At 42.9% G+C, this 25,711-nt stretch overlaps 4 protein-coding genes across 5 annotated transcripts; all 4 read right to left on the bottom strand.

Annotated features, from left to right (window-relative positions):
• Nucleotides 1-7: 7 nt before the first annotated feature.
• Nucleotides 8-6,147, bottom strand: smpd1 (sphingomyelin phosphodiesterase 1). Its single transcript, XM_070982978.1, has 9 exons — nucleotides 5,980-6,147; nucleotides 5,574-5,817; nucleotides 3,995-4,315; nucleotides 3,573-3,853; nucleotides 3,108-3,281; nucleotides 2,637-2,808; nucleotides 2,296-2,372; nucleotides 1,548-1,693; nucleotides 8-1,472 (listed from the first exon to the last, which is right to left on the bottom strand). Exons 2-9 carry the CDS (start codon nucleotides 5,781-5,783, stop codon nucleotides 1,054-1,056), a joined length of 1,800 nt encoding a protein of 599 aa, XP_070839079.1. The 5' UTR covers nucleotides 5,784-5,817; nucleotides 5,980-6,147; the 3' UTR covers nucleotides 8-1,053.
• Nucleotides 6,148-6,859: 712 nt separating this feature from the next.
• On the bottom strand, nucleotides 6,860-13,758 carry ilk (integrin-linked kinase). 2 transcript variants are annotated; one of them, XM_070982976.1, is made up of 13 exons: nucleotides 13,599-13,758; nucleotides 12,920-13,099; nucleotides 10,522-10,687; nucleotides 10,251-10,346; nucleotides 9,970-10,066; nucleotides 9,773-9,856; nucleotides 9,605-9,690; nucleotides 9,402-9,511; nucleotides 8,348-8,475; nucleotides 8,142-8,263; nucleotides 7,908-8,007; nucleotides 7,545-7,675; nucleotides 6,860-7,399 (listed from the first exon to the last, which is right to left on the bottom strand). In XM_070982976.1, the coding sequence occupies exons 2-13, from the start codon at nucleotides 13,006-13,008 to the stop codon at nucleotides 7,250-7,252; spliced, it is 1,359 nt and encodes a 452-aa protein (XP_070839077.1). In that variant the 5' UTR covers nucleotides 13,009-13,099; nucleotides 13,599-13,758; the 3' UTR covers nucleotides 6,860-7,249. The 2 variants fall into 2 exon arrangements, with proteins under 2 accessions (XP_070839077.1, XP_070839078.1); XM_070982977.1 differs by having other exon boundaries at nucleotides 7,120-7,399; nucleotides 12,920-13,072; nucleotides 13,599-13,647.
• Nucleotides 13,759-15,526: 1,768 nt separating this feature from the next.
• Nucleotides 15,527-17,562, bottom strand: timm10b (translocase of inner mitochondrial membrane 10 homolog B (yeast)). Its single transcript, XM_070983214.1, has 3 exons — nucleotides 17,278-17,562; nucleotides 17,088-17,183; nucleotides 15,527-16,734 (listed from the first exon to the last, which is right to left on the bottom strand). The coding sequence occupies exons 1-3, from the start codon at nucleotides 17,302-17,304 to the stop codon at nucleotides 16,096-16,098; spliced, it is 762 nt and encodes a 253-aa protein (XP_070839315.1). The 5' UTR covers nucleotides 17,305-17,562; the 3' UTR covers nucleotides 15,527-16,095.
• Nucleotides 17,563-20,880: 3,318 nt separating this feature from the next.
• LOC139345136 (uncharacterized) lies at nucleotides 20,881-24,844 on the bottom strand. The gene is made up of 6 exons (XM_070983633.1): nucleotides 24,821-24,844; nucleotides 23,800-23,907; nucleotides 23,628-23,667; nucleotides 23,314-23,438; nucleotides 22,341-22,399; nucleotides 20,881-21,496 (listed from the first exon to the last, which is right to left on the bottom strand). The coding sequence occupies exons 1-6, from the start codon at nucleotides 24,825-24,827 to the stop codon at nucleotides 21,062-21,064; spliced, it is 774 nt and encodes a 257-aa protein (XP_070839734.1). The 5' UTR covers nucleotides 24,828-24,844; the 3' UTR covers nucleotides 20,881-21,061.
• Nucleotides 24,845-25,711: the final 867 nt, after the last annotated feature.

Below are 25,711 nucleotides of genomic sequence, written 5' to 3'. Positions count from 1 at the left end.
CACAGTATCAGATTTGATCTTTTATTCACAATTTTTACAATCTCTTTAAATTATTGCTTATTTTACAAGTTGCATTACTTGTCATGCTTATGTTACACCGCAGGTCACGTAGGCCAAGATCCGAGAGCCTTGCCATGCTGATCACACTTCGGGTCTGTCGAACTTGATCTCTGTTAAACCTAAACGATAACTAGCCAACAAAGAATTAAAGTGCAGACTTAAGTAAACCTCAATAGGAAATACTGTGAGGCGTTCAGGTTTGAAGACGTCTGGGCTGAGGCAGATGATGCTGTTCACTAAGGTGGATAAAGTACTTCACAAACGGACCTACATCCCCACAATGAGCCGACTCCAAATGAAGTTATGATACTGTATACAGTGTAGCAACAATGCAAAGCTCAAACCTGAGAGAAATGATGGCTGAGGTCCCATAATCTTTGTACTAGCTTGAAATCCCAGCAAACGTTCACATTGCACTGTGGGAAAGGTCAAAAGGACAGATTGTCATTCGTTTTAATACAAACTTTCTGTAATGTTTCTCAATTTTAAGAATTGAAATTCTCGCCTAATCTGATGAAAGCTTTAGGATTTTATGAGGCCTATCTTGATAAGCCCCAAGGACATTAAGGACATTAAGAATTTTGATAAAGGCTGCAAGATACTCCGTACTAGAAGAGCGTTTAAGCAGCTTTCAAACTTGAAACACTGCTGTTAAGGACAGATATGTTTAACGTTTCTCCCCGATCAGCAACAGCAGATCTGCCACAACCTCTTCCTGGAGAACTTGCAAACATTGCAAAACAGCAGTTGACAAACCCAAGGCATGTTGCAAATCACAATCAAATTGTCTTTGTAAAACATTTCTCATAGCATACACTGTCATCTACACACAATCCACATATACTGGCAGAGCACGAGTAATAACTCGAGTGACTTTATGTTATCAGGCCTATACAACAATCCATGTTGACCAACCACCAACAGGAAAAACTAACTTTTTTGGCTCTATTGCATATTTGGTCATATTGCTTATTCCCACACGCAGACATTCAGTCAACACAGGGTTTTTCTGGCAGCCCGGGCCAAGTTTCCTTCGAAACCACTGAGGAGGTCGCATTGCTCCAGCTCGTCGGACCGTCCGCTTCGCAGAAAGCACAGCAGTGTAGTTTTGCACGTCTCCTTACAGGGCTCCGACACGTGTCCTTTATGTCTCAGGTACCAGAACCTCTGGAATATGCGGTCATCTTTGAGAAAGGTCTGCATCAGCCCGTCGTAGTCAGAGGGGAACAGGCTCGTCAGACCATAGGCTTTGGTGGCACGGTATAAAAGTGTCCATTTGGGGTTCTGCTCTGGGCCACTTGGCGCTCCTGGACTGTGGTTTACCTCTGTGAGGTTCAGGATGTAGGTTTCGTGGTCGAGCACCAGTCGAGAGCTGCCTTTGTAATTCCCATCCACATAGTAGACACGGTAACCTGAAGAGAGAAAAATGATGATTTTCTGTTTTTAAGCGGCGTGCTGCTTCTGAAATGCTGACTTTATGAACTCACCTGGGTTAAGATTAATGTACGTAGTGACACTGGGAGCAATGAAGGACACTCCCAATGGACGGGTCATGGTCTCCTCGTCATAAAACATTTGGAACTCATCCAGATGCGTATGACCAAAAAACTGTCCGGTAATTGTACTTTCATATCTGCAAACAAAAAAAAAAAAAAGGATTTTAAACAAGACAGAGAGAAAACTTTAAACTTGTGTCATCTCTCTTCTAACTGGTTTGCTGCAGGAAGTCAGGCTGTCACATTCAGCAGCTTTGACCACAGTGGGCTGCTGACCTTTACAAAAAAAAATCAAACATGCATATTCATTAACTAACGGAGACACACAAAACCACATGAGACATCTGATCCGGCCATGCAAACAAAAGAGGAAGAGAAACAAGGTTTGCTAGTAATAAGACAACCACATATTCAATGGAATAAAATGCATCCCAGATAACTGATAATCTGGACTGATCTGGACCAAATGCTGGAAATACACCAGACGCTGACAGTAGCATTTAGAAACTGACATTGAGGAACGTCTGTCCCACATCACATGCGAAGGTCTGAAACTGTCACATCGTACATTAAAAAGAAACCAATGCTGAGTATAAAGAACGTCTGGTCCTTTCTCCAGCAAGTAAACAGAACACACGGTGATTTACAGCCACTGCAACTGTCTTTACTGCACTGCTACTTCCGTTTCTGACCGTTCTGGGAGTCTGGATCTTTAGGTTTAAATGATCGACGGAGCTACCTGTTGACAATGTGATAGTAGTTCCAGCTCCAGCTTCCAAGACACAGGCCAGGTGGGATGTGACCAATGATATGTACCTGATCAAAAAGGAGGGAACGCAGAGGTAGATTATTGCACTAATAAAAATGTATTTCAATTCAATGCCCGGTAGTAAATAGAGGGAAATGAAATGAGATAACCATTGAGTCATTATCCTCATCTATAATTAGGAATTGGGTGGGACATCAACCTGTGTCAATAAAACCACATTGAACGTTTTATCAGCTTTACAACGCTCAGTGACTAAACTGAACGTCTCACCCAGAGTCTCCTCGCAGCTTTCTTTTTGCTGCTCGACTCACCTTCTCGCCCTTGTCCTCACTGGCCTGCAGAACATGGACCAGCCACTGCAGCTGGTTCGCAGGATCGGTCGAGTTCACCATCAGCCAGAAGTTTTCCCGAGCGCAATAGTTCATGTTGAGAGAGACCACCCTTAGGCCAGGCTGGATCTCCATTGTATAGAATCCTCCGTACCTGAAATTGCACCCAAAGGACGTGATTGAAGGACTCCGAAAGTGAAATTCAGCTCTGGGGGCACCCATCAAAAGTCCGAACCCTGTATACAGGGAATAATATTCTGAGAAATGTGACCACTTCTGCTCACAAACAGAGGGATGTGAACTGCCAAGTGAAACTGCAAGAACAAACAACATAAACACAGTTTCTACTTTAAGATCCACAGCAAACCCTTTGCTTGATGTTATGTCTCATTTAACAACAGTGCTTACTGTACACATTTAGACGTAATAAGAACATGAAACAAGAACAAGAACCTCAGAGTTTTCAAAGCTTGCTCAGGTAACCACGGTGCCCATTCCTCTGCCATTGTATCATAAAGCCAGGCGCAGGATCGGTTGCCGTGAACAAAGGGCGGAGGGAAGCTGTTCACTGGCGTGCTCTCATGGTTCCCTATAGCAGGGAAGACCGTCACATTTGGCCCCAGGTGTCTGGACAGACGACAGAAGGAAGAGGCAAGAGTCAATAGCTGTTTGGATCAATTCCAGGTGACACATGACAAACATGTGAGCAAAGCAGCAACAAAAACATGTTTGGAGTCAGAGTACAAGGCCGCTTTGAGGTTAAATTAGTGTAAATGGATAAGCTAGAAATTCAAAGCAGCTGTAAATCACCAGAAAGATCTGACATTTCAACCTAACCTTTCATAAGCTACTCTTTTAAAAACGAAGTTGCCGTTATCTATCTTCTTATCAAAGAGCTCAAACTGAAGAGAAAGTTACTTTTGGATGAGCCTGGAGACGACCGTAAGCTCTGACAGCTGCTGCTTCCTGGTCTGAGACCAAACATTGTGCGCCGGTATGTCTCCGGTCCAGTAGACCCAGTCCCAGGGTCCAGCTTTGGCGACATTTTCCAGGAGGTTCTCCACCGTCCGTAGAGGCAGGTCACACTTACTGTAGGTTCCCCAGTACCCGGCCTCCCTCCGCCTCCACCTGGGAGGGACTGAGTCGTTGCGGCAACACAGAGGGTCCTTGCAGTCTGCGCTGCTGCCGGCTTCATACTCCTGTGGGTGGAGACGATTATTTGTTTTTTAAGGGTATAGCTTCATTTTTTCACATGGTTTCTGATATGCAAACTTTCAGGCACTCAAAGCTCTAGCATTTTATCCCACAGAGAGGCTGATCCCTCCACAGCACACACTAACCTGGTCCCAGTGGATGTCAGTCAAAAACAGGACCCTGCTCTGTGGAGAACCAGGTTTGGGTGGAGAGGGTGGTGTAACAGGGGGCTTGGGGACTTTCGGTAAGGTGATGTTCCAGGGCGCGTAGATGTCAAATGTGCCACAGGAAGGGCCCACCAGCAGGGCGCACGCTTCAGTGGGCCACAGCAAGGACTCCTGCAGAGCCCGGATAAAGTCGTCCCTGAACAGCTCTGTTATTTGTCGGCACACCTGCTCGTCAGCCAGATGGAGACGCACACATGCCTCACCGACCGCCCGTGCCACTCGCTCTTCATTTGCATTGCTCTACAAGAAGCAAGAAAGGCATAACAAGATTAGATAAGAGGGGCTTTTCGCACAATGCTTCACTGCTGTCAAAACCTCAAACTTCCTTAGAAACGAGTATAATTCCTACTTATTAGACCACAATGTCTTAGACTTGACAATGGTCACACTCTCGGATGGGAGACGCACTGAAGTGTCCTTTTGCACTTTTGATTTGGACAAGAATAGAAAAAGTTTTTTGAGGTCAAACAGCTGCAGCTATTGGACAACAGGGGCACTTGAGGTCAACAAAGGGACCCTATGATCAAATGTCTCAAGCATGTTTTTTGTGCTAAATCAGCTATAAGCACCAGGGGATATTAAAAGATTTTCAGGGAGCAGGACAAGAAGTGGACCTTCTCCATATGGGGGGCCTCAGTGTCACATGCTGCGTCTGTTTATCAACTTGAGTAACCCTGCTAGGTTATTCAGAGCAAAACTGCTCTTAACTTAAATATGATCAATAAGTAGAATCTGTGGACAGACCAACAACAGGATGTGAATGACAATCATTATTGTCTTACCACTCATGTCACAATCTTAAATAAATACGCTATCTTGAATTCAATCTTTTCGAGCCAAGAAAAGCTACGACAGCGACCTCCAATCAGACATTCAAGCGATCATTTAACCCAGAGTTCAGTCCAGGAGGTCAGAAATATTTGACTGGCTACAAAAAGAACAAGAAGAACGACAAACAGAAGAAAGGAAGGACAATAATGACATTGATCAGGGTCATTTTGACACTACGGTATATCTTAACTTTGGCGGCAACCTTCATGAAGGTTATAATACTCCATTTTTTGTTGAAAATCTTGAAGTGGAGTTTAGTTTGGAGGCTCTGGTGTGGCTCTTTGTGGAGTAACTGATATAAAATAGGGTGGACAAAATGTTAGATAGTAGAAACACCTCATTATAATGTAACAACACCAAAAAACTGAATCAACCCCTCTTTGCACAGCTGCACAGACTGAATAATATACTCTTTATCAAAGTAGGATTTATTGTATTGGCTGATGTATTAAACTGCATTAGTTTAAGCTAAACCAGCAATCAGTCAAAATTTCCTCACTGATGAGAAATACACAATGTTTTAATACATCATTGCATATTTCCTTTCTTCTGATCATTTAATGCGCAGATCTGTGGATAATGCACATTTCTGGTGACACTGCTCAGCCCTGCAGTGCACCACCATCCTCTTCAGCATCACAATTAAGACAAAATGTTCAAACCGTACCAGGAGGGCGACATCAAGGATGGTGAAAACAGCTTTGCACAAGGGGCAGGTGATATTTCCCCAGTTAAATCCGACCCCCGTGCGGCCAAGCTGCTCCATGAACAGCAGCCTGGGCTGTTCTGGGGTCGGTGCCGGATGACAGGACCCGAACAGCAGCAGCAGAGTGCAGGTTACGAGCCCAGAGGAGGGCAGCGGGGTGCAGAGCCTCATTGTTCCGGCAGCTGGTATCCTCCGTTGGCAGCCTCTATGGGGGGACACGAACAAAACATACAGGAAGTAACACTCAGAGGTGTAAGTTAAAGTTTCAGCTTGAGAATAAATGACTCGCACACGCCTACAAACTGATGCGAAAGCGCAACAGAAGTGACAGCTAGCAAAGTAGCTAGCTACTCTTGTGCAGCTGTACCTCCAAAAATATCTGCGGACCGACGAGGTGGTCGTCGTCTTCCCCGGCTGAGGTGAACACAAGCAGGTCGGTGGATTCAGAAACAGCTCCGCTTCCACAAACAAGGCCGAGAAGCCCCTCTTCTGGGTGCTCACCAGCTCACAGCTCGTTGTGGTGAGCGTCCCTCTGCTCCGTCTTGTGAAAGGCACAGACAGTCAGCTGACTCATCACGTGCCTGATTTTTTTTCCGCCCTTTCATGTGCGCAATCTGAGCTGCGGCTGATTTATCTCTCAGCCGGATAGAAGTTGTTTCTGCAGGGAGGATTCATTGATCCTACAGCAGTTTTTTTTTTTTTTTTTCCCCGTCCCATTTTTACCAGCATGCTTGTACTTTCTGCCTTCATGCCTTCACAGCAGGAACAACCTCCACGCTGCACTGTGGCTTAGTCCAAAAACTTTAAATTCTCATCATAAACCCACTCCCATACACATCCACTTTGATATAAGATCTTGCAATAAAGTCCGTCATTTGTTGTTGAATGGAGCTGGCTCTTTCTCTGCCTCAAGAAAGGGGCAATGAATCTTTCAAATGACAGAGATATTGAATTATACGTGTTCTTTGAGAAATCTGCAAACACAGTCTGTGAGCTTGACGGTTCATTAGGACCTTGGAAATAGTATTTAGACAAGCAGCTTTCAGTCCATATTGTGGCCTTCATCACAGGACAACAGCAGAGCTTTAGACTGAATCACCTCCAAACCCCATCTGCTGAAGAAAGCCGCAACATTTGGCTGGAAACGCTCCAGCGCTTATGCAAAACATTTATTTTGGTAAACTAATGCAAGCATGACATGTTCCACAAAAAGAGGATGAGATCTTGAAATAAAAGGACAAGGATTTGTCATAAATATAAAACATTTATTGCATTGGTATTCGCTGGTGTGTATGAAAGCATTGTTTCTATACACATCTCTTCGCGTCCGTCTCCGTCTGACTCATCACTGAATATAATCCACACTGGATCAGAAAGTTTGCAAATGTTTCAGTGTGCATGTTTCAGCCGTAATAAAAGAGCAACATAGTCAGGCTAAAGAACATTTATACCCCAAGTTTAAATTATACAAGAAAAGCAATATAATACTTATTGTTTGAATTGTGTAGCTGAAGTGGTCTCTGACGTTATTTACAGTGGCTTAGCAGATATGTGATTGGAGTGAAGATAAGGAGTGGTTTGATAAAAAAAAAAAAAAAAAGATGGTAACAGGAGTGTACAAATTAAGGCCAAGGCATTCACTTGTCTTGCATCTTTTCCAGGATGGGGACGATCATGTCAAACTTGGGCCTCTTGGCCGGGTCTTCGTTCATGCAGAGCCTCATCAGCTTACAGATATGAGGTGAAATCCCTGGTGGAATGGTGGGCCGGAGACCCTCGAGAGCCACCTGAGCGACACGGGGGAGGGAAGCGAGACACAAAGTTGCTGTAAACATCCTAAAGATGGGAACCTGTAGAAGCCATGGGATGTTTTGGAGGTGTGCTGCAGCCCCCTCAGCACCCCTACTTCCCACACCCGTAGCACCAACTTACCTTCATGCCTATCTCCATGTGTGAGAGGTCAGCGAAGGGGACCTCTCTGGTCACCAGCTCCCACAGTAGCACCGCAAAGCTCCACATGTCAGCAGATCTCCTGTTGATGTCTTCAGGCCTCTTCTGCAGGGCTGGACACAAAAAATGGGACAAGGAAATCCATTAACATAACCAGATTACTCATCGGGTTTGTTTGTATCCTGTATCACGGGCAACACACCAGATGAGCAGTGTGACTACCACTGACTTTAAATTATACAGTACAGTATGTTCCTCACTGAATGACTCATAAAGAGTAAGGAGGCATCATGGGGGGAGGAGGTAGGCGAGATGGAGAACAAAGACTGAAAACGGAATAAATACCTTCAGGGGCCATCCATGCTGGAGAGTACATACGACCAGGACACTGGAAGGAGAACTTAGCATCTGCCATGCTTATCCTGGCTGTCATGTCCTCATCAATCTGCAAGTGAGTCACATCATCAAATGGCGAGCCACAGCATCACCGTAGTTATGCGGCGGCAGTTATGGATCTTTTAGTTTAGAAACATGGTTGCTTATAAGCCAGTGGTCAAAGACAGTAGAGCAGTGTCTTACCATGACATGCTTACTGTTGAGGTAAAGACGTGAAACCATTGGTTCTAAGGTGTGGAGGAAAGCCATGCCGCTGGCGATGTCCAACGCGAACTTCACTGCCTGGCTTTGGTCGACCACCAGAGCTGAGGAAGAGGAAGACACAGGAGTAAATCTACGGGTATAGCGCTGTTCCATTTTATACACGTGCATAAATGTAAAGCACTTACTGGTGCCCTGGTGGAGTATGTTGAAGAGGGATCCATACGGCATGTAGTGGGTGATGATGATGGGGTGAGGGGATGGAGGTGCCTGACAGGCCCCGAGAACAGGCAGAATGTTTGGATGAGAAAAGATCCTATGGAGACATCACAGTAAGAGAGAGAGCGTGTGGAAATGCCATTTTAACAAAAGAAAAAGAAGGGAAAAAGGTGAATAATTACATCTTCTTAGAAGGGGGGTGGTTTCTCAGATGATAAAGAATTAACAATTTCACAGTTCAGAGGAAACGCAATTAAAAAAAAAATAATTAAATGCCCTGAAAAGCTTGTTCTGCATGAAAACTCTTCCCAAATCCATGTTATTATACACATTTGTAACATCTGTGGCCCTTTACAGTTAAGCCGGGCTGCAAGATTTACGCTTTCATTATCTGCGGCTCTTTCATAATACACGTCAGGTGATATGTTGCCCCTGAAATTTTCAGCGTGCTCGTCCCAACTACTTTTATGTTCTTGAAAGGGAGCGAGAACCGAATGCGACATGAAAGCACGCTGCCAAGTCCTTCCAATTGCACACTCACTCACATTCATTAATCTGGCCCGCTCAAAGGTCCTTGTGGGGGTCCCTGCTGAACCTGTCTCAACATGCTCGTGCGAGCTGACTGAAAGTCCTCTCTCGAAATTGTCCGCACATATTTCAGATTTCACGTTCCAATGGATGACATGTTTGCTGCGATGGTATTTGTTTGTGCAATTTGTTTTTCACGCTGTAGAGCATCACACTGTAAACAGCTGTCAACGACTGCTTCGCCACTACTCCAACCAAAACCCATTTCCATGACATCTAAAATTAAAAACTCCTCTCTCGGTTGCACAAGAAGCCACCAATCACAGTCCTCCTCGCGTCAGCACTGTGTTTACAGGATGTGCATCCAAATGCTGACTAATGAGCTAAATGAAAGCTTGATATCTCCATGCTGTGTGCCGACACCGCAAGATGCTGTTGAGGGCTAACCAAAACCACAACATTTACTTCATTGTTAGGACACTGATGTGTGATTACCTGAGTTTCGGATGCTCCTCGTTGAAGTCTCTGCTTTTCCTGGTGGTCCAGTCTCTCACCTGCAGCACCTTCACTATAATCTCGTCCCCCTGCCACCGTCCCTGCCATAACTGCAAACAGAGCACATGATCTGTTAAACCACAGGGGAGCTGAAAAACAATGAAAAAAATAAAAACCTGACACTGGAGTAAAGTGCTACTGACCTCTCCGGACTGGTTCTCATTGATCTTTGCCAGGAGCGAAAGTTGCTTATAATCAATACCAGCCTGCTTGTTGAGGGTACCATTACCTGAAAGAGCCGAATAATCAAGCAAAAGTCGTGATTTGCAGCAATGATTCTTGGTCCTTTGTACAAATTGAATGTTACTCACGAGGTCGTGTCCGCATGGTGCCTTTCCAGAAAGTTTCCTTATAGGGGACTCTGGTCATACTCTGGCCCATTTTCTCCGCCTTTTCTAAAAGCAGACGCAACAACCACAAAAATGAATTGGTGATGCCAACATAATGTTTTTCTTTTCAGAGGAAATAACCTGTTGAGGCCTTAAAATGCCCACAAATGACCTCTGACCTTGAAGCAGCTGTCTTAGGTGAGGCTTGGCCTTGTCCAGAGGTGTCTGTCCATACCTGTTACAAACGCACACCTGGGCACCACTGGCCACTAAGTCCTAAAAAAAGAAAGGTTGAACTGTGTTGTGTATGGATGGGATCTTTAAGGTTTTAGAATTTGAAGCAGGGACGCTGGGAGCGGTCGGGGCTCCACTGCTTTACTGTAGTGGCCACTTCTCCCCAGAAGAGGGCCTTTTCAGCTAAGAGAAGTAGTGGAGTGCCTGTGGGTGTATTGCACTGTACCTCTGCCACTTCGTCTTGGCCCCAGAAGCAGGCGTAGTGGAGCGGTGTGTTTCCATGCTCATTGACTGTATTGGGGTCGGCTTTGCACTGGATCAGCTGACAGTCGCAGGTCAAAAAGTGAAAAGATTACACATTATTCAGTGTAAACACAATTGTGACCATATTCAATATTCCTTTTTTTTATGTAATATGTATGTTTTTAAATATATATATATATATATATATAATTTATATTTTTTTATTTTGTATGTAATACAAAATGTGTATGTACCTTAGCTACGATGTCTCTATGTCCATGACTGGAGGCGAGATGTAACGGGGTGTCATCTCCGCGATTCATCACATTAATACGGGCGCCTCTCATGATGAGCATGTCAACAACGCCGCTCCTCCCTTCCCTGCATGCCCAGTGGAGGGGGCTGAAGCCATGGTCATCACTGAAACAACAATCAGTCTTTTAAGCAGTGATAATGAAAAAAAGTGGAATGAGAATATTCTTATAAGACGGTGAAGACATACTTAAAGTGTGGTAAGGAGGGTGCTGATGCTCTCTAAATGACTCTGAGGCATACACCAGCTGACTAAACACTATTTGAGTGGTTTTCTCTCTGACACACAGCCACACAGGTTCTCACACTCGCAACCTACCAGTCTTTATTTAGACTTAAACACATGCTTCCTCACAGCGCCGGCGGCCTAAAACCCATCTGAGGGCCAGCCTGGTGATAAATATGCCTGGTGCAAGCTGGAATGCCTGCGAACATACGCAGACAGCGCGCACAGCACTGCAGCAGTCTGCAAGGAGCCAAGCTGTCACCTACGTGCGACTGGCCCCTTCACCCGAGCGACCCCCTTTACATTCGCTGACCCATTCTTGCAGCTCCATGCAAAGCCACAAAATCTACACTCTATTCAGCAATAAACCTCAGGAGGGCTTGTGTAGCCTGTAGGAAATAGCTGCAGTGCTATCCCATGCTGAAGCGATATAATCACATTCTCTGACAATTCCGATCCAGCTCTGTGGACAGACAGTTCATAGTCTGACCAACCCTGCGTGCTATAAAAAGTAACGGGGGAAAAAAAACTCAGGAATGACAGAGCGGAAAATACACAGTGGAATCCTCAGCTACACATTCTCTGTAAGTCTCTCTCACTCTCTTTCCCTGTGTCTTCCTGTGACACACATACAAGAGCAGCTCCTGGGGGAGATCTGACATTTAAAAGTCTGACAGTTTCAGTCTCACCCTCCAGTTTCTGACTTTTTGAACCGAAAACAGCAGGGGAGGGAAAGTAACACACTTTCCCCACCAACATATAAAACTTATCACACATTTTCGGGGAAAAGAAAACGGCTTGTTCACACAGCCGAGCCTCCTCAGCCAGAGCAAAGGCCTCCAGCCTAATGACTGGTCTCTCAGATGTTTACGCGGGGCTGCAGCGAGCTGCCTGAGAAGCTCCGTCAGCGAGGGCCTGGCCCTGTATGGAGCTGAACAGAGGAAATGGCCTTGGCTGTTGCGTGGTTGGCTTGCAGCTCGGCAGCCCTCAGAGTCAACGTCAACAAACTGCACATATATGGCCTGGCCCAGGAATGAGATAACTGAGGTCTTTAGCAGTGAGGTCTTCTCGCTCCTTTCTAGTAAGGAAATTATGTAAACAGGCACAAGTGCTCTGTATATCCTACACACACAAACACAAACATCAACAGGCATGTGATTTATGAGCATTGTAAATGAATCTACAGCTTATATTTTAGATTAAATCACTGTTTTTAATACACGACATGGCATAAACTGTTCCCAGAGAACAGGGCGACATCTTCAAAGTGGGTGTTTTGTCCAACCCACAGGAGCTTTTAAAAACGAAATATTCGGTTAAAATGCACTGATCTTATGTGCTGTTTATTCATTGTCTGTCAATCAACTGAATCGTCTAAGCCCTATAATTTAAAGTCCGGCTATGCTTTTCAGTCCAGCGTAGAATGAGTTTTAGGCTATATTCTGTCGTATGAGTCATTTATGTCACCGCACAACCACCCAAATCTCTCTCTCTCACACACACACACACACACACACACACACTGGTGTTTCCATCTCTTCAGAGGACATTACATAGACTTCCATTCATTTCCTGGAGACTTATCCAAACCCTGACCTTAACTTACTTCACCTTAAACTCTGATGGCGAGTCCCCACAGTGTGACTGTATGAACAGCTTTATGTCCCCACAAGATGAGTAATTATACACATGCACAGTTTTTAGGGATTACATCATAAGGAAAGGAATCTAAGAAGAAAGTGGAAAAAAAAAAAAAAAGATGGACTGGAATGACTAAAGCTGAGTGACGCTCAGCAGCATGTGGAGCTGCAGGGAGGGAGAGAGGGAGAGAGAGAGAGAGAGAGAGAGAGAGAGAGAGAAAGAGCACAATATGGAAACTATTTGACCACCTCTAATGTGCCAGGCATCACTTTATATGCACGCTCACACACCAGCAGGGCATCACCTCACCCACCATAACCAAATGTGGAACTTCTGCAATAAAGTCAACTCCAATAACAAGGAGACAGCGCAGACTTTCCAAACTATGCCAGACTCTGACACCCGGGAGAAGATGAAGGTGACGATGAAGCTTCGCGTATCCGCAGGGAGCGTGTGCACGTGTACGCGCTCACCCCAAGTTGAGGTCATTCTCCGTGTTGTCCAGCCACAGACGAACGGCCACGGAGTTCCCTTCCCGACACTGTGTGAAGATGTCATCCATGGTTGTGCTGTAGGCTCTTGACCGGTTGCTCTTTCAGTGTCCTTTGAGATCAGGAACATGTAGCCTGCAGAAAGGCGTTCAGCAAAAACTCCTGGTGTAAGAGACAAGGTTTTTCTTCTCAGACATAAATATAAAGGTTTGCGTGTATTATTTAGCCATGCATTGTGCGTCTTGCAGGGGACAGAGCGTCTTGTGTTAGGCTGATGTCCATAAAGTGAAATTAAAGTGTGAAAAACACTCCTCAAGGGAAGCCTGGCTTTATTTTGTATGGTGGAGCAATGTTTAAGTCATTAGTTTTATACGGATGTTAAATGTAATATTTACAGAAAAGTATCTGCCGCACAAAGACACACAAACAGGCAGCCAGAGTCGGACGGAATGAAATGAGAAAGTCCACAAACATCTGCACATTCCCACATTTCCCCTTGGCTTTATCTTCCTCCGTGGACTCGGATGGGGCTGGCCTATTGGCTCACTTTGAAATCTATTGTTAAAAAGTCACTGAAGTTGGACATCCACAACAAAAACTCCCCAACCACAATGGAAACAAAAGTAAACATCCAAAACAAAAACGTTCTCAAAACTCTTACCAGCTGCGGATCGATCGATTTCTTCTCGGTTCCTTGCTTCTTTTTTTTTTTTCTTTCCTTTTCCTCCCCCTGAAAGTCGGCCGTCTCTGCAAATTTAAGAGCAGAGAGTCGTCGGGCTGAGTCCACGCCCCGCTCCTCCGAGCTGATGTGGGCTACTGGTGAGGAGCTGCGAGGGGCTCTGCTACTGGCCGCGCTGTCCCGGGACGCTGCACAACAGCGCCCCCCGCTGGAGGCAATGCGATGATGCCGCTGCACCCAGAGGCCGAAAATACCGAGGTCAGGTGAGGTGGCGGAGGGAGACGTGTGCAGCTTATAAAATTCTATTTATTAACACTGGTGGAATGTAACTAAGTACATTTACTCAAGTACTATGCATGAGTGTGAATTCGAGGTATTTGTACTTTATTTGCGTAAATCCATTTTATGCAACTTTATACTTGTACTCCATCACATCTCAGAATCATGTAGTTCTTTTTACGCTTGTCTGACAGCTTTAATCACTCATATAGCAATTTCTCATACACTTCCCGTGACGTGAAAACCACCTATCTCCAAATTTGGTGATTTTGAATGTTTCTGATAAACTGCAGGATTAAGCGTTCCTTTATGGGTCGAGAAAAGGCTCAAACGTCTTATGATAAATAAACTATTTTGAAAAATAAATCCCCTTGGATTAGTTGGAAAATGCATCATCACAAAGCTGAAAACGGGGCTGCTGACTATTACGGAGATAAGTGGCGCTGACACTGTTAACAGAACATGATGCATTGCTGTAGATTAAACTGAGCAGCAGTATGTAACTCAAACGAGCTCAACCTTAAACACCTACAGCAGTAAAATGCAGCATACTCATGAATCCAGCAGTAATATTAATCCAAATATATCATAATAATAGTAAAACACTGACAGGGACCATTTTACTGCAGAAGGTGTACTTTGTCTTTTCATACTTTAAGTACATGTTGCTGATAATACTTTTACTTGCAGTATTTTCACAGTGTGTATTGCTACTGAGTAAAGGCTCTAAGTACTTCTTCAGTAGTGTTTATTAATCATTCATCTTTAACTGTAATTTGTCATGATTGAGAATGCATTCATTGGTATAAAGGCTGCTTGTCACATGTATAAATGTGAGAATATGATGTACCAACAACGGCCACCTGGGATGTAGTGGAGGGAAAATCCTCAGGTATGGTTTCTGAGGCTGATACGGATATTAAAATCCAAAACTGAAAGTTAATAATGACTAATATATTGGTTGGCTTTCAGGTTCCCTCGCCAAAACATGTTAATTAAAATAGAACTGGCTTCATATTTTTCTCACAATCGGTTGCCCTTAGAGTACACTGAGAGGCAATAATTCACACAGCTTATTTTTTTGCCAGCTCATAAGTGGAACACAGGAAGACTGATCATCGACAACTACAAAAGAGACATTTTGTTGAAATACTGCAAAATGCCTTTTCAGAAAAATGATACCTATTCCATGTGCCACTGCGTAATTACCAAATCTGTTTCCTCGACTAGCTGCTTCCTGACGGGGCCATAAGTCTCTCTGGCTCCGACTCGCATTGCTGTGCTGAAGAGCGTCACAAACTTTGTGTCTGAGGAGTGAAACCAGTGGCAATGCTGCTGTAAGATGGCTTGTTATGGCTTTGCTGCTGGACTAGCGCACAGCATGTTTAGTGTACAGACAGGAAATGATGGGAGGAGGAGGAGGAGGAAAAGAGAGAGAGAGAGAGAGAGAGAGAGAGAGAGAGAGAGAGAGAGAGAGAGAGAGAGAGAGAGGTGATGATAGGTGGCAAAGGTCTTGAACTGGATTCACACCCACAACCAACAGGGTGTGTACACTGCTGCACCAGGACATCCGGCAACCGGGGTTGGGGGGGGGGGGTCTTTAATGATGAAAAGAAAACACCCAAAAAAGTGCTGATTACTTCAATTTTATTACTGAAGATTATCCAATTTTACATGTTGAGCCCTCCTGGATCCTGAAAGTCCAAACTGAGGTCCCACAATGATCAAGCCAGGATAGCAGGATGTCACTGCTATCACACACATACACTGATACACACTGTGACACACACACTTTTGGCAATACCGTGTCAGAAATGACTACAGAACTGCTATTCTTACCATGTGCAGGATCAGTTCATGTCTGCGGGGTCCAAAAATGTCAAAAATAACAACAATGTCCTTTGCGAGCTAACAGTTTAAAATGAGGTCTTCAAGTTGCTAATTTTGCAAAGCAAACAGTGGAAAAACCTCAACGATTTACATTATGAAAACAAAAAAGAAAAACAAATTCTCATATTTGAGATAGTGTAGTCAGAAAAGCTTGTAAGACATAATATATAATAGTTAATAATCTCAGAATTTATGCCACTCTATTAATCATCTATTGTTTCACATTTGGGTCTGCCAGCGATGAGTTACCCATCAGATGTGGGTCGTTTCTGGTGGGAGTCAGACATCGACAGACCCAGACTGGGCGTCATTAGTGACCTGATGGCGGGGGAAGCTGTGGGGCTCTTTCTTGCCCGGAAAGGCTCTCCGCGGATTTGGGTGCAGCTACTGTTGACACAGGCACGTCTGCTGATATGGACGTTGGGTTAGATGGCATAGACACAGGCGCTGAGCTCTCAAACTCAATTTGGGCGCCAGCTATCTGTGGCTGAGGAAAGCCTGCGGTATAAGATGGTCCATTCCCAGCATCATTAAGTACTGAGGGATATACTGCTTCAGTCGCAGGTGTAAGTGCTGTGGCAGCTGATAATCGGACATCTGTTGTGGAATTGGGCACAGCGGAGTCGAGCTCAACTGGAATACCTAATCCTGCTGGCTTTGAGAATGAGCCATGAGCCTCTGGCACGACATCAGCCACTGAGGGACTTAACAGGGGAGGCGACAGCGGAGATGAGGTGATGGGGCTTTGAGATGCTGCTGTGGCTTCTGTGGCAGGAGGCCCCATGTTTGCAGAAGCAGCTGCCTCTGCTGCCTTGGCGTTCTCTGCGGCCTTGCTCTCCATCTCCTCCATCCGGCGCTGGACCATCCGGGGCATCAGCTGCACGTAGGTGCCCATCAAACGGTGGTTAGAGCGAATCAGCTTCCCTGCGCAGTTGTCCACACAGCGCTCCTGGACAGAAAATGATCGGTGATGAGTGGGTAACTATAGTATATGTTCATGATTCACCATATGGCCTACCTAAAGTATGTGGACTGCCCCGTTCACATGCAGTCTGGGGCTGTCCGCAAGGTTTGGACAGGGCTTCTTGGTGTCACTCACTGAGCATGATACAAGTACTGCATGCAACAATATTCTATACTGCAGGTTGATATGCAACACTCACATATGTGGTTGTAATGTTCATGTGTCTACATACATTAGGAAAGTTATAAAGCACAGAAAAACAATCACATTCAGCGTCTGTATGTAGATATGTCTGCTCACACAGATGGCAAGGTATCTATGAGTTCGAGTGTTCTTACCTCGTCCATGGTGAGGTTTCTGTAGTTGAAGTTGCTTGTGCATCTCTGGAAGCAAATTTCAGTCATGCGGTTGTAAACCAAAAGGAAATCCCGCAGCTGCAAGAGACATAATCAGTCAAACTCACCATCAAACTGTTCCTGTGCAAATGAGCCTACTATATATCCGACACCGCATGTGAATGCGACTTACATTTCTCAGTTGTTGATCGGGATCCATCGTGATTCAGTCTGTGGTTCGCGGCTTGCTAGCTTAAATGCTACCACAGAGAGCCGGGCAGCTAATAGATTATGTAGCTAAGTTCCGGTTTTCCCGAAACTTAGCTGACTGAAGTGAATGAAAGCACAATTCCGCAAGACGTCATTCACCTTTCAGCATTAGCGCATCGGTAACGGCACCCAAACATTAAGTGATTCGGGTAATACATTCAGATGGCATGACATTCACATGCGCGCTGCCATGTTTGTAACGAAGATCGTCTCCGCCTTGAAAGACGCTTCACTCTATTGCATAAAGAAATGTTCCATTTCCGGTTTCCACAACTGCGCCTTTCTAGACTTATAATAATACTCGTGACAATTTAGTTTTCATTAAAGATACATAGAAATTCTAGATTTTATTTATATTATATATACATGTATGATGCAAAGGTGTTTTTCTTAAAATAATTATTAAAAATACACAGAATTAGACTAATAAACTCGTGTTAATTGTATGTAGGAAAGGAGGACATGGTCATTTGGTCAAATACTCTCCTCTTGCAGATATGAGAATAATGACCATTTCCCAGTAGCAAAGGCAGACTTTGTGTGACATTATATTGATGTAAAACGTCCCGAGGGTATGCTTTTAAGACTTGACAGCAATTCCTAACATACTTCATGTTTTAATGTGTTTTGGTGTGAGAGCTCAGACAGGAAGGAGATTGGGTGGATGCAAAGCTTGAGACAAATCTCACAGGTGATACTACACCTCAGGGGTGAAGGCCATAAATCACCAAACAACCAACCATAAATCTCAATGTCCCCGGTTCATGTCCAGCTGATGACTTTTGTTGCACGTCATTCCTCTCCTCATTTCTTGTTATGTCTTTACTGTGCATGAAGGGCTCCAAAAATAATTATTAAAATAAACTATAAAGTCACACTTATTACTTCGGGCCACTAGGGGGACTACAGGCCAAACACCATTCAGGAACTACAGAGTAGCTACTACACATCCAAACTCATTAAAGACAAGTTGACCCAGTTCTTTTTAAGAGATTATTGTAATAAAGAAGAAAGGCAGAGTTAATCAAAACCACAAATGAATAATATCCTCCTTTGCCAAAAAGCCTTTCTTGCTGCAGTATAATAGAGGCATAACACTGTGGCCTGATGGTCTATTTCAATGCTCTAAAATATTCTTTCTAAGCCACATTGAGGTTTCTAAGAGCATTTCTCATCATTAAAGGACATATTCACAATTTTTCAAGTCTATTTTACAACGATAGTCAAGCCAACATTTGAACATTGAAGCAGTCTTTGTTTGCTGTTTTTATTCCTCCTGTTCAAACTGGACATTACGAGGTTCGTTCTCAATGTGCTATCAGAGTAAGTGTTCGGTGGATTATTTATGTGTTTAAACTGAGTCTAAAGTTTATTTGGAGCTAATATTCAGCAGTCTACTTTAGATAAATCAAATCTTGTAAGTACAGAATTCTCCTCTTGGTGTTACTATGCCTCCACTGCAGCTCAGCTAGAAATCGCTGTCCTGGGAAACACAAAGAGGGAATCTTATTCTAAAAGCACTCTAATTTATTTGATTTGTGTAACTCAGACTGCTGAAGCCTCATATGAGCTTTGGGTAAAGTTTAGGACTCACTTTTGCACAGATCCAGGACTGGAACGAGGATTTTTATCCCCCTTTACGTTCACTGAAAGCACATTAAGAAGGGATCTTTACATTTCCAGTATAAACAAGAGCCATTCCAGTATGCAAAACCTATTTGATTATTCATACCTGACTATTGATTTAAGACAGAACTGAAACATTGTGAACCTATCCTTTAAGACACCGCTTTCAATTTAGCCATGATACCTTTGTATAATTCCTGTGTATTCCTGATGTAAAAATTGCCTAAAGCTGAGAATGATTTTGCTTTTGACTTCAATTCACATCATTCCACCATCTGCGATGGCAAGAAACCTTTAAAACATTCACTCTGTTTGAGGTGGATGAAAAAAATTGTTCCTTTTATTATGTCATCCAAAGCAACCACGGAAACATCCTGTGCAATCCAGCTGATTGACATACAGTGGAAAAAATGTGATGAAGAGACTGATACAGTGCGTAAGCACTCCTGGCAATGGGGTCAATCATGTATACCTATTTTCTGAATTAATTTTATGTTTAAATGAGTTTTACATGTAAGTTCGGGAACAAAGACCATGTTCCATTTCCACACAAAGGTATTGAAGTTCACCTGATCCATTCCCTTCTCCTTTGACTCAATTTTCACATCCCTCCGCCTCAAAAATCTCTCTTTTCTCTTTTCCTTCTCTCTTTTCTTAGACACTAAACAGAAATCAAAAGCATCTGCAGGGACAGTTCCCCCACCCAGAGTCTGGTCTCCTCCACTTCCCTTCTGTCTCCCCACCGCCAGCTGACAGCTGATCATTGCACTCCTCCATGCATCTGTCCATGACCTGCATTTCTCCCCTCGTCCCTCAGCCTTTCTCCCCTTACCCTTTCATCCCTCATCCCACTTTTCTCCCTCCAGACCCTCACACATCCCTTCATCATCTGAGCTCTCCTCCATCCATAATATGCATGAAACTATTCTAAATCCATATCTCATTGGCTCAGTTGTTGTCAGTGAAAATGCTACTAATTCCAACTTTTAATGTGACAAAGCCAGAGTGGCTACATATTATGACAAATATTTCCACGTTTAGGCACACCAAGTTCATAATAGTGCCCAGTTATGTGCGTGTCCCTTTATATAGCTTCCCTGTACTGTACGTCAGTTAGATCCAAAAACCCCTGAGACCAAAAATTAATCCATAGAGGGGAAGTAGGCCACAGTCAGCTATTGAAAAACTGTCAACAAACAGTTAGTGGGCTGCAGGCCTCTGACTGCTGACTTCACATCAGAGCTCAGTCCCCTCAGCAGAAAGCAGGGCAGTAAATTATCCTTCCTGAGTGGGGATTAGAGAGAAGGAAATAATCATTTAAGCAGATGGCGCGTTAGCTCATAAGGGTACTAGATTATAAAGCTAATGACCATTATTATAACTCTGACGTGGAAAATCCTCTGTGGGTGACATTTACATTACAGTGAGCCCACAGGGGAAGGAAAATGACATTATTTATAGCTTTCCCCTTCTTACTTTCTTTCCTTTAATTTCATCTTTACGTTAACGTTATCTTCAGAGCTACATGACTGAAAAGAAAATTCACCTGTGCTTGGGCAAGTTATTCATTTATTCAAGAAAGCGTCACCTCTCGACGTCTGGCCATCGCCTACAGCATGGAAAACGAATACAAAGATTTTTTTCCCCCCTTCACGCTTTGATATGAGGCGTCTGCTGATGTCTGACTACTATGAGACATCAAAACAGTGAGAGATCTTCCATGTCCTGTGATGATTTGATGTTTTGTCTCTAGCAACAGACGAAAAAAAAAAAAAAATTTCCACGTGGCCCTTGACCTCTAAATGTCACACACAGAGTTTCCTTTTCTCTGCATATCCTCAGCGTTTATTACATCCTCTGCACAGAAAGGTGCGCCTTTTGTTCCCAAGTTGCTGAGTTCAAGAGGTGCTTTGTTGCATCACAGAGGAAATTGCTCAACCATGCAACGCTTGCTGAATATTGAATATGGCAAACAGCAGCGTTCATTCTCGCAGGCACAGTAATGGACTTTTATTGGCTTTTTCTGGTGGCCTATTCAGTCTGAAATAAGAAAACAGTTTAAATATGAAGTTTGCCTCATCTTATTGGACACTGTCATGGCTTAAGCTGCTGATGAAATGATCTGTGCCACTCTGAACAGTGTCTACCTCTGACAGCTGTGTACATACGCTCCCATTGCTACAATCATGCCTATCCTTTCTTTCCTTGCTCTCTTGCTCGCCTTTCCATTCTCTACTTTCTCTTTCCATGTCCTCTGTCTCTTGGGCTATCTGTTGACTATTCAGGTAGATGCTGCTGTGTGAAACCATGGTGCTTGTGTCTCTGGAAGGAAGTTGAGCATCCATGTCCGCTTCCACTTCCAAGAAGGCGTTCACAGGGGGTGTGAGGTGAACTGGCAGCTGATCTTGCAGTTTGTTTCGTCCCTGAGTGAGGCCTTGCTGATGCCGATGCTTCTTCTTGTGTTTATTTGCCACTTTCAGATCCAGTGAGGCGTAATTCAGGTCAGGCTCTAAAGACTGCTTTCAGACAATGGAGACAAAAATGGTTGGTAAAATCCTGTTTTGTTTTGTTTTTTAATGGTGATGAACAAAATACTGCAATGCTACGTGCCAGTTATACATATTCTGAATTTTAGGTGGAATCCTGTGGCTGTATGTTCATATGTATTTCTGTAAGGCAGTTTATTTTTAGAACATTTTGTGCTTAATTGTGTTCACAGTTTCTTTGACCACATGTCAGCGGTGCCTTCCGTTCTGAAAGCAAATCGGTCACCATGGGTTTAAGCTGCCTGCAGGTTTTACATGAAATGCACACCACCCTTTATTCAATTTCAGCGCAAACAGAACAACAAACACACCACAGCACCAGCATTTACCAAATGCATTCAAGTAGTTGGTTTGTAATATGAATCTACTTTGTACACAACTCACAGACCCATTTGTGCTTGTTACTTTATTACTTTGTGCTTGCTACCTTAGTGCATGTTATATTCAATGCATTTCATCCTGTGTATCAGAGATGCAACAGGTTTAACAATGTCACTATCCTACCACGCATTCCAGGTAGAAACACATGCAAATCAGGTGGAATCAGAAAATTAATGACACCAAGCAGGTGAAAAATGAAGCTTGAGCCACAGCTTGCAATAGCATGTTAAAGTTTTTCTTTCTGTTTCCCTCTGCGATAATGCTGTCAGCTTTTAATGATAATAAAATAACATACAACATGGCATGTAACGACATCACATAAGGTAAATATGTAGAAGCTGTGTGAGAGCTGTGCATGCACGCAAATGAGCTTCTAAAGAGATATCGCACTGCTGGTTAACAGGTACTCTGAACAGACAGTCGCAGCACTTACCTTCATGCAATCTCTTGTGTGTTGCATGGTCATCATCTCGTAACAAACCTCTATAGAACCTGAACAAATCAAACACACGATTTGGTCATTTGTTTTGTATTCTACAAACTATACTAGGCACACATAAATCACACTGATGAATAGAATAAAAACTGTACTCTCAGGACAGCCTACAAGAAACATTTAGTCAGTCTCTGTTTTCTAAATGAATATATTTAATTAGTGCTGCTGTGAAGAGTACATTTTACGCTGGGGCTGCATTGGTTTTTGCTTCCAAACAATCCTTCTAACAGTCTAGTTAAACTCCAGAAAACAAGATCACAAAGAGGGGCATACACGGCTCTGCCGAGCGAGCTTGTCTTATACTCTAAATACCAAAATCACATCAAAACCAGTTACTTAAAACAGTCATTGCTCAAGAACTTCAGATACCCCAGGGTCGTAAAATCTTTCTATCTGGACAGTTTGGATCCATTCTCAAGTCAAAGAGTGCATAAAGATTGCACTGACCCTTTTCAATTATTCAGCAGGCCGTATACGTATGCAATATTTTTTACCACATGCATACATTTAGAAAATAATGTAGATTTTATCGACTTTCATCTACTGACTAAATTACTGCAAACAATGCAATTAAATAATGGAAAACTAAAGAGGATTTAAATTCAATATAAGATTCTATACATTTTATTCTAAATGCATTTATTTAGGAGTTAATTTAAGGTGGAACCTCCATGCAAATGAAATACACACTTTGCATGTTTCTAAAATGTGGCCAGGTGGCATTTGCAAAAAATCTACTTTCTATAAAGAAGGAAACAATCATATTAGAAATATCTAAAAAAAGAAAATGTAAAGCTCATACACAAAAGTATTCTGTGATGGACTCAGTGATACACTGGCATTCCAAGAGAAATGCAATCATTTCCTGTTATTTCTCTGCAAATGTGACAGAAAGCAGGCCTGTACTCACTCCTTCTGTCTGTGCTGATGTTGCCATAGATTGGATTTTCCTGTTGCTCATGATGATTGTGGGGATTTTCCTGCCGCTCATCATGATTGAGGTTATAAAAATAATGCCCTTCATCCTGTGAAGGACTTCAACACGACAGAGAAGAGCAATTGCACAGTTTATTTTTCACAATAAGATGTCATTTGTAGATAAGAAAGAAAATGAAATTCTGAAATAGCTATTATTATTTATAAAGAAATAAGATGTATATATATATAATAGGCTGACATGCACACAGGTTTAAGCCTGATTAAATAAATAAATAAAAAGCATACCTTTCTCCTTCAAAGAAGTGTGGGTCGCAGCACTCATCGTCTGTATGAATAAAATATTTAGCAATTTATAGAAGGCCCTGTTGTCCTTGTAAAAGCTGAGAGACATTTAGAATCAGCTTGTGCTTTAAAAAGCAAAACAATATGTCAGAGCTGTCTCCACATGAAACCATACCTTGGCACAAAGAGGCTCTTCGTCTGATGCAGAAGATGACATTGAGACACAAAGAGATCAACAAGGCCAGAGATAGCAGCACCAGACCTACCACTTCTGTTTTACAATCTAAAAGACAAACACACACTGACCATTAACACCCGAAACGGTCAAACTTCTGTCAAAAGTGACGAGTTTTCAAAGTCAGCATGTGGAATTTCAAACTTTTTTTTAGCAGCTATTACTAATGTTGTTTGGAATTTCCCTCTGCACATCTCAACAACAAACAGAAAAGATGAAACATTTTTTAGAATGTGTCATCACCTGCAACCAAAAGCGACAACAATACAGTACAATTCCAATCTCTGACCTTTAGGTGGAGGAAAGTTGCAGCCATTAAAGAAAGTTATGGCCATTTTAAAATTCTAAGCGTACGCCATGAGTGTATCTGCCATACGCCATATCATAGGCAGTAAGGTGCTATATGGGACTTCTAAGGATGGTTTTTCAAAAAAATAGTCCAATGATTAAAAAAAAAAATGTATTGAGCCACTTTCAGCTAAAAACTGCTGACAACTTCCACAAGAAATTCATTCTTCCCACTGTCATCGTAGTTTTTCTGTAAATGTTAAATTTCTCTGAGTAAAAAAAACAATATTGTTAAAAACTGTTTCAGAAATCACATGTGCTTCACATGATAAAAATATGTGCTATGACATCAACAAAACAAGGTCATGTGTGACGAAAAAGCTACAAAAAACAGCAGTGTACCGCTACATACTGTAAACTGGTTATGAGCTCATTGTGCTGTTTGTTGTAATCAGTCAATCTTTGCTTTCACCTTTTGTTCTGCCCTGTTCTGCGACATATGCTTCAGGAATAGCTTAGCTTTTCCTGTTTTTGTGGTAAAAGCAGCATTTAGAAGAAATCGCAACAAAAAAACCATTCGATATTCACATAAATATGCAATGTGCTCATGTTAGATGTAAGTTTGAAAATCTAAATAGAATTTTCAAAGTCCTGAAAGTTGGTCTGATCCTACCTGTCATATTCCAGCCGTCTTGAACAAAATGGGTTGTCTGTCTGACACGACTGCTCTCAGGCTACGGGCATCACAGTGTTCAGTCAGTGAGGTGTGCTACACTGTAGTCTATTTTTACCTTGCCTTAGTTACCTCTCTCTTATCACAGCGCTTTGAAAACTGGCTGCTCTTCAGTTACAAACAGGAAACAATGTAACCTCATTCTGAGGCACTCAGGCTCAAAGCGATTGTGAGGTACAATATAATGTCACACAGATCACCATGTTACTGTCTAAACATAGCAATGGTATCAACTTCAGTGTTAATTCAAAAATGTGTGAAATTTGAAAAGTTAGCCCAGAAGCAAGATAAGAAACATTTCATACTAAATACTTTTTTTTACTTTACTTTTTTTTATTCATACTTTCAGAATATTTCAATTGAACTCCTCGCACTGATATACTGAACCTGATTCTGAATTTTAGCTTAACACCAAGTCTAAATCCTAAAATAAATATGCTTGTGTTTACACCATGTTTTCAGTTCCCAGACAGCGAGCGAGTCCACACCACGCATGCAGATTTGCTTTGAGTACAGTACAAGACCTTTACACATGATATGAATTTTCTGTGTGCGGGGGGCTTCAAGAATTTATATCCTAGGTACACACAGGACGCTGTGGTTTTGTTACTGTGGTCGGAAAATCAAATGCAAAAATGCAGTTGTCACAGGTTTCTCACTAGGGCTAAATGTAGAAACGTATGTGAATGTGTATACGTGTCTTACTCACGTTGTGGGGACATATTTCTGTTTACACAGTCACACTGTGGGGACGTGTCTTCCTTATGGGGACAAAACACAAGCACCCATAATGTAAATCATTCAGTTTTAGGTTAAGGAAATGAATGCAAG

The sequence above is a fragment of the Chaetodon trifascialis genome, chromosome 16 (genome assembly GCF_039877785.1).
Source record: "Chaetodon trifascialis isolate fChaTrf1 chromosome 16, fChaTrf1.hap1, whole genome shotgun sequence".
In the NCBI taxonomy this organism is placed as follows: Eukaryota; Metazoa; Chordata; class Actinopteri; order Chaetodontiformes; family Chaetodontidae; genus Chaetodon; species Chaetodon trifascialis.
The sequence above is the reverse complement of the archived record's forward strand: the minus strand, read 5'-3'. Positions and strand labels throughout refer to the sequence as shown.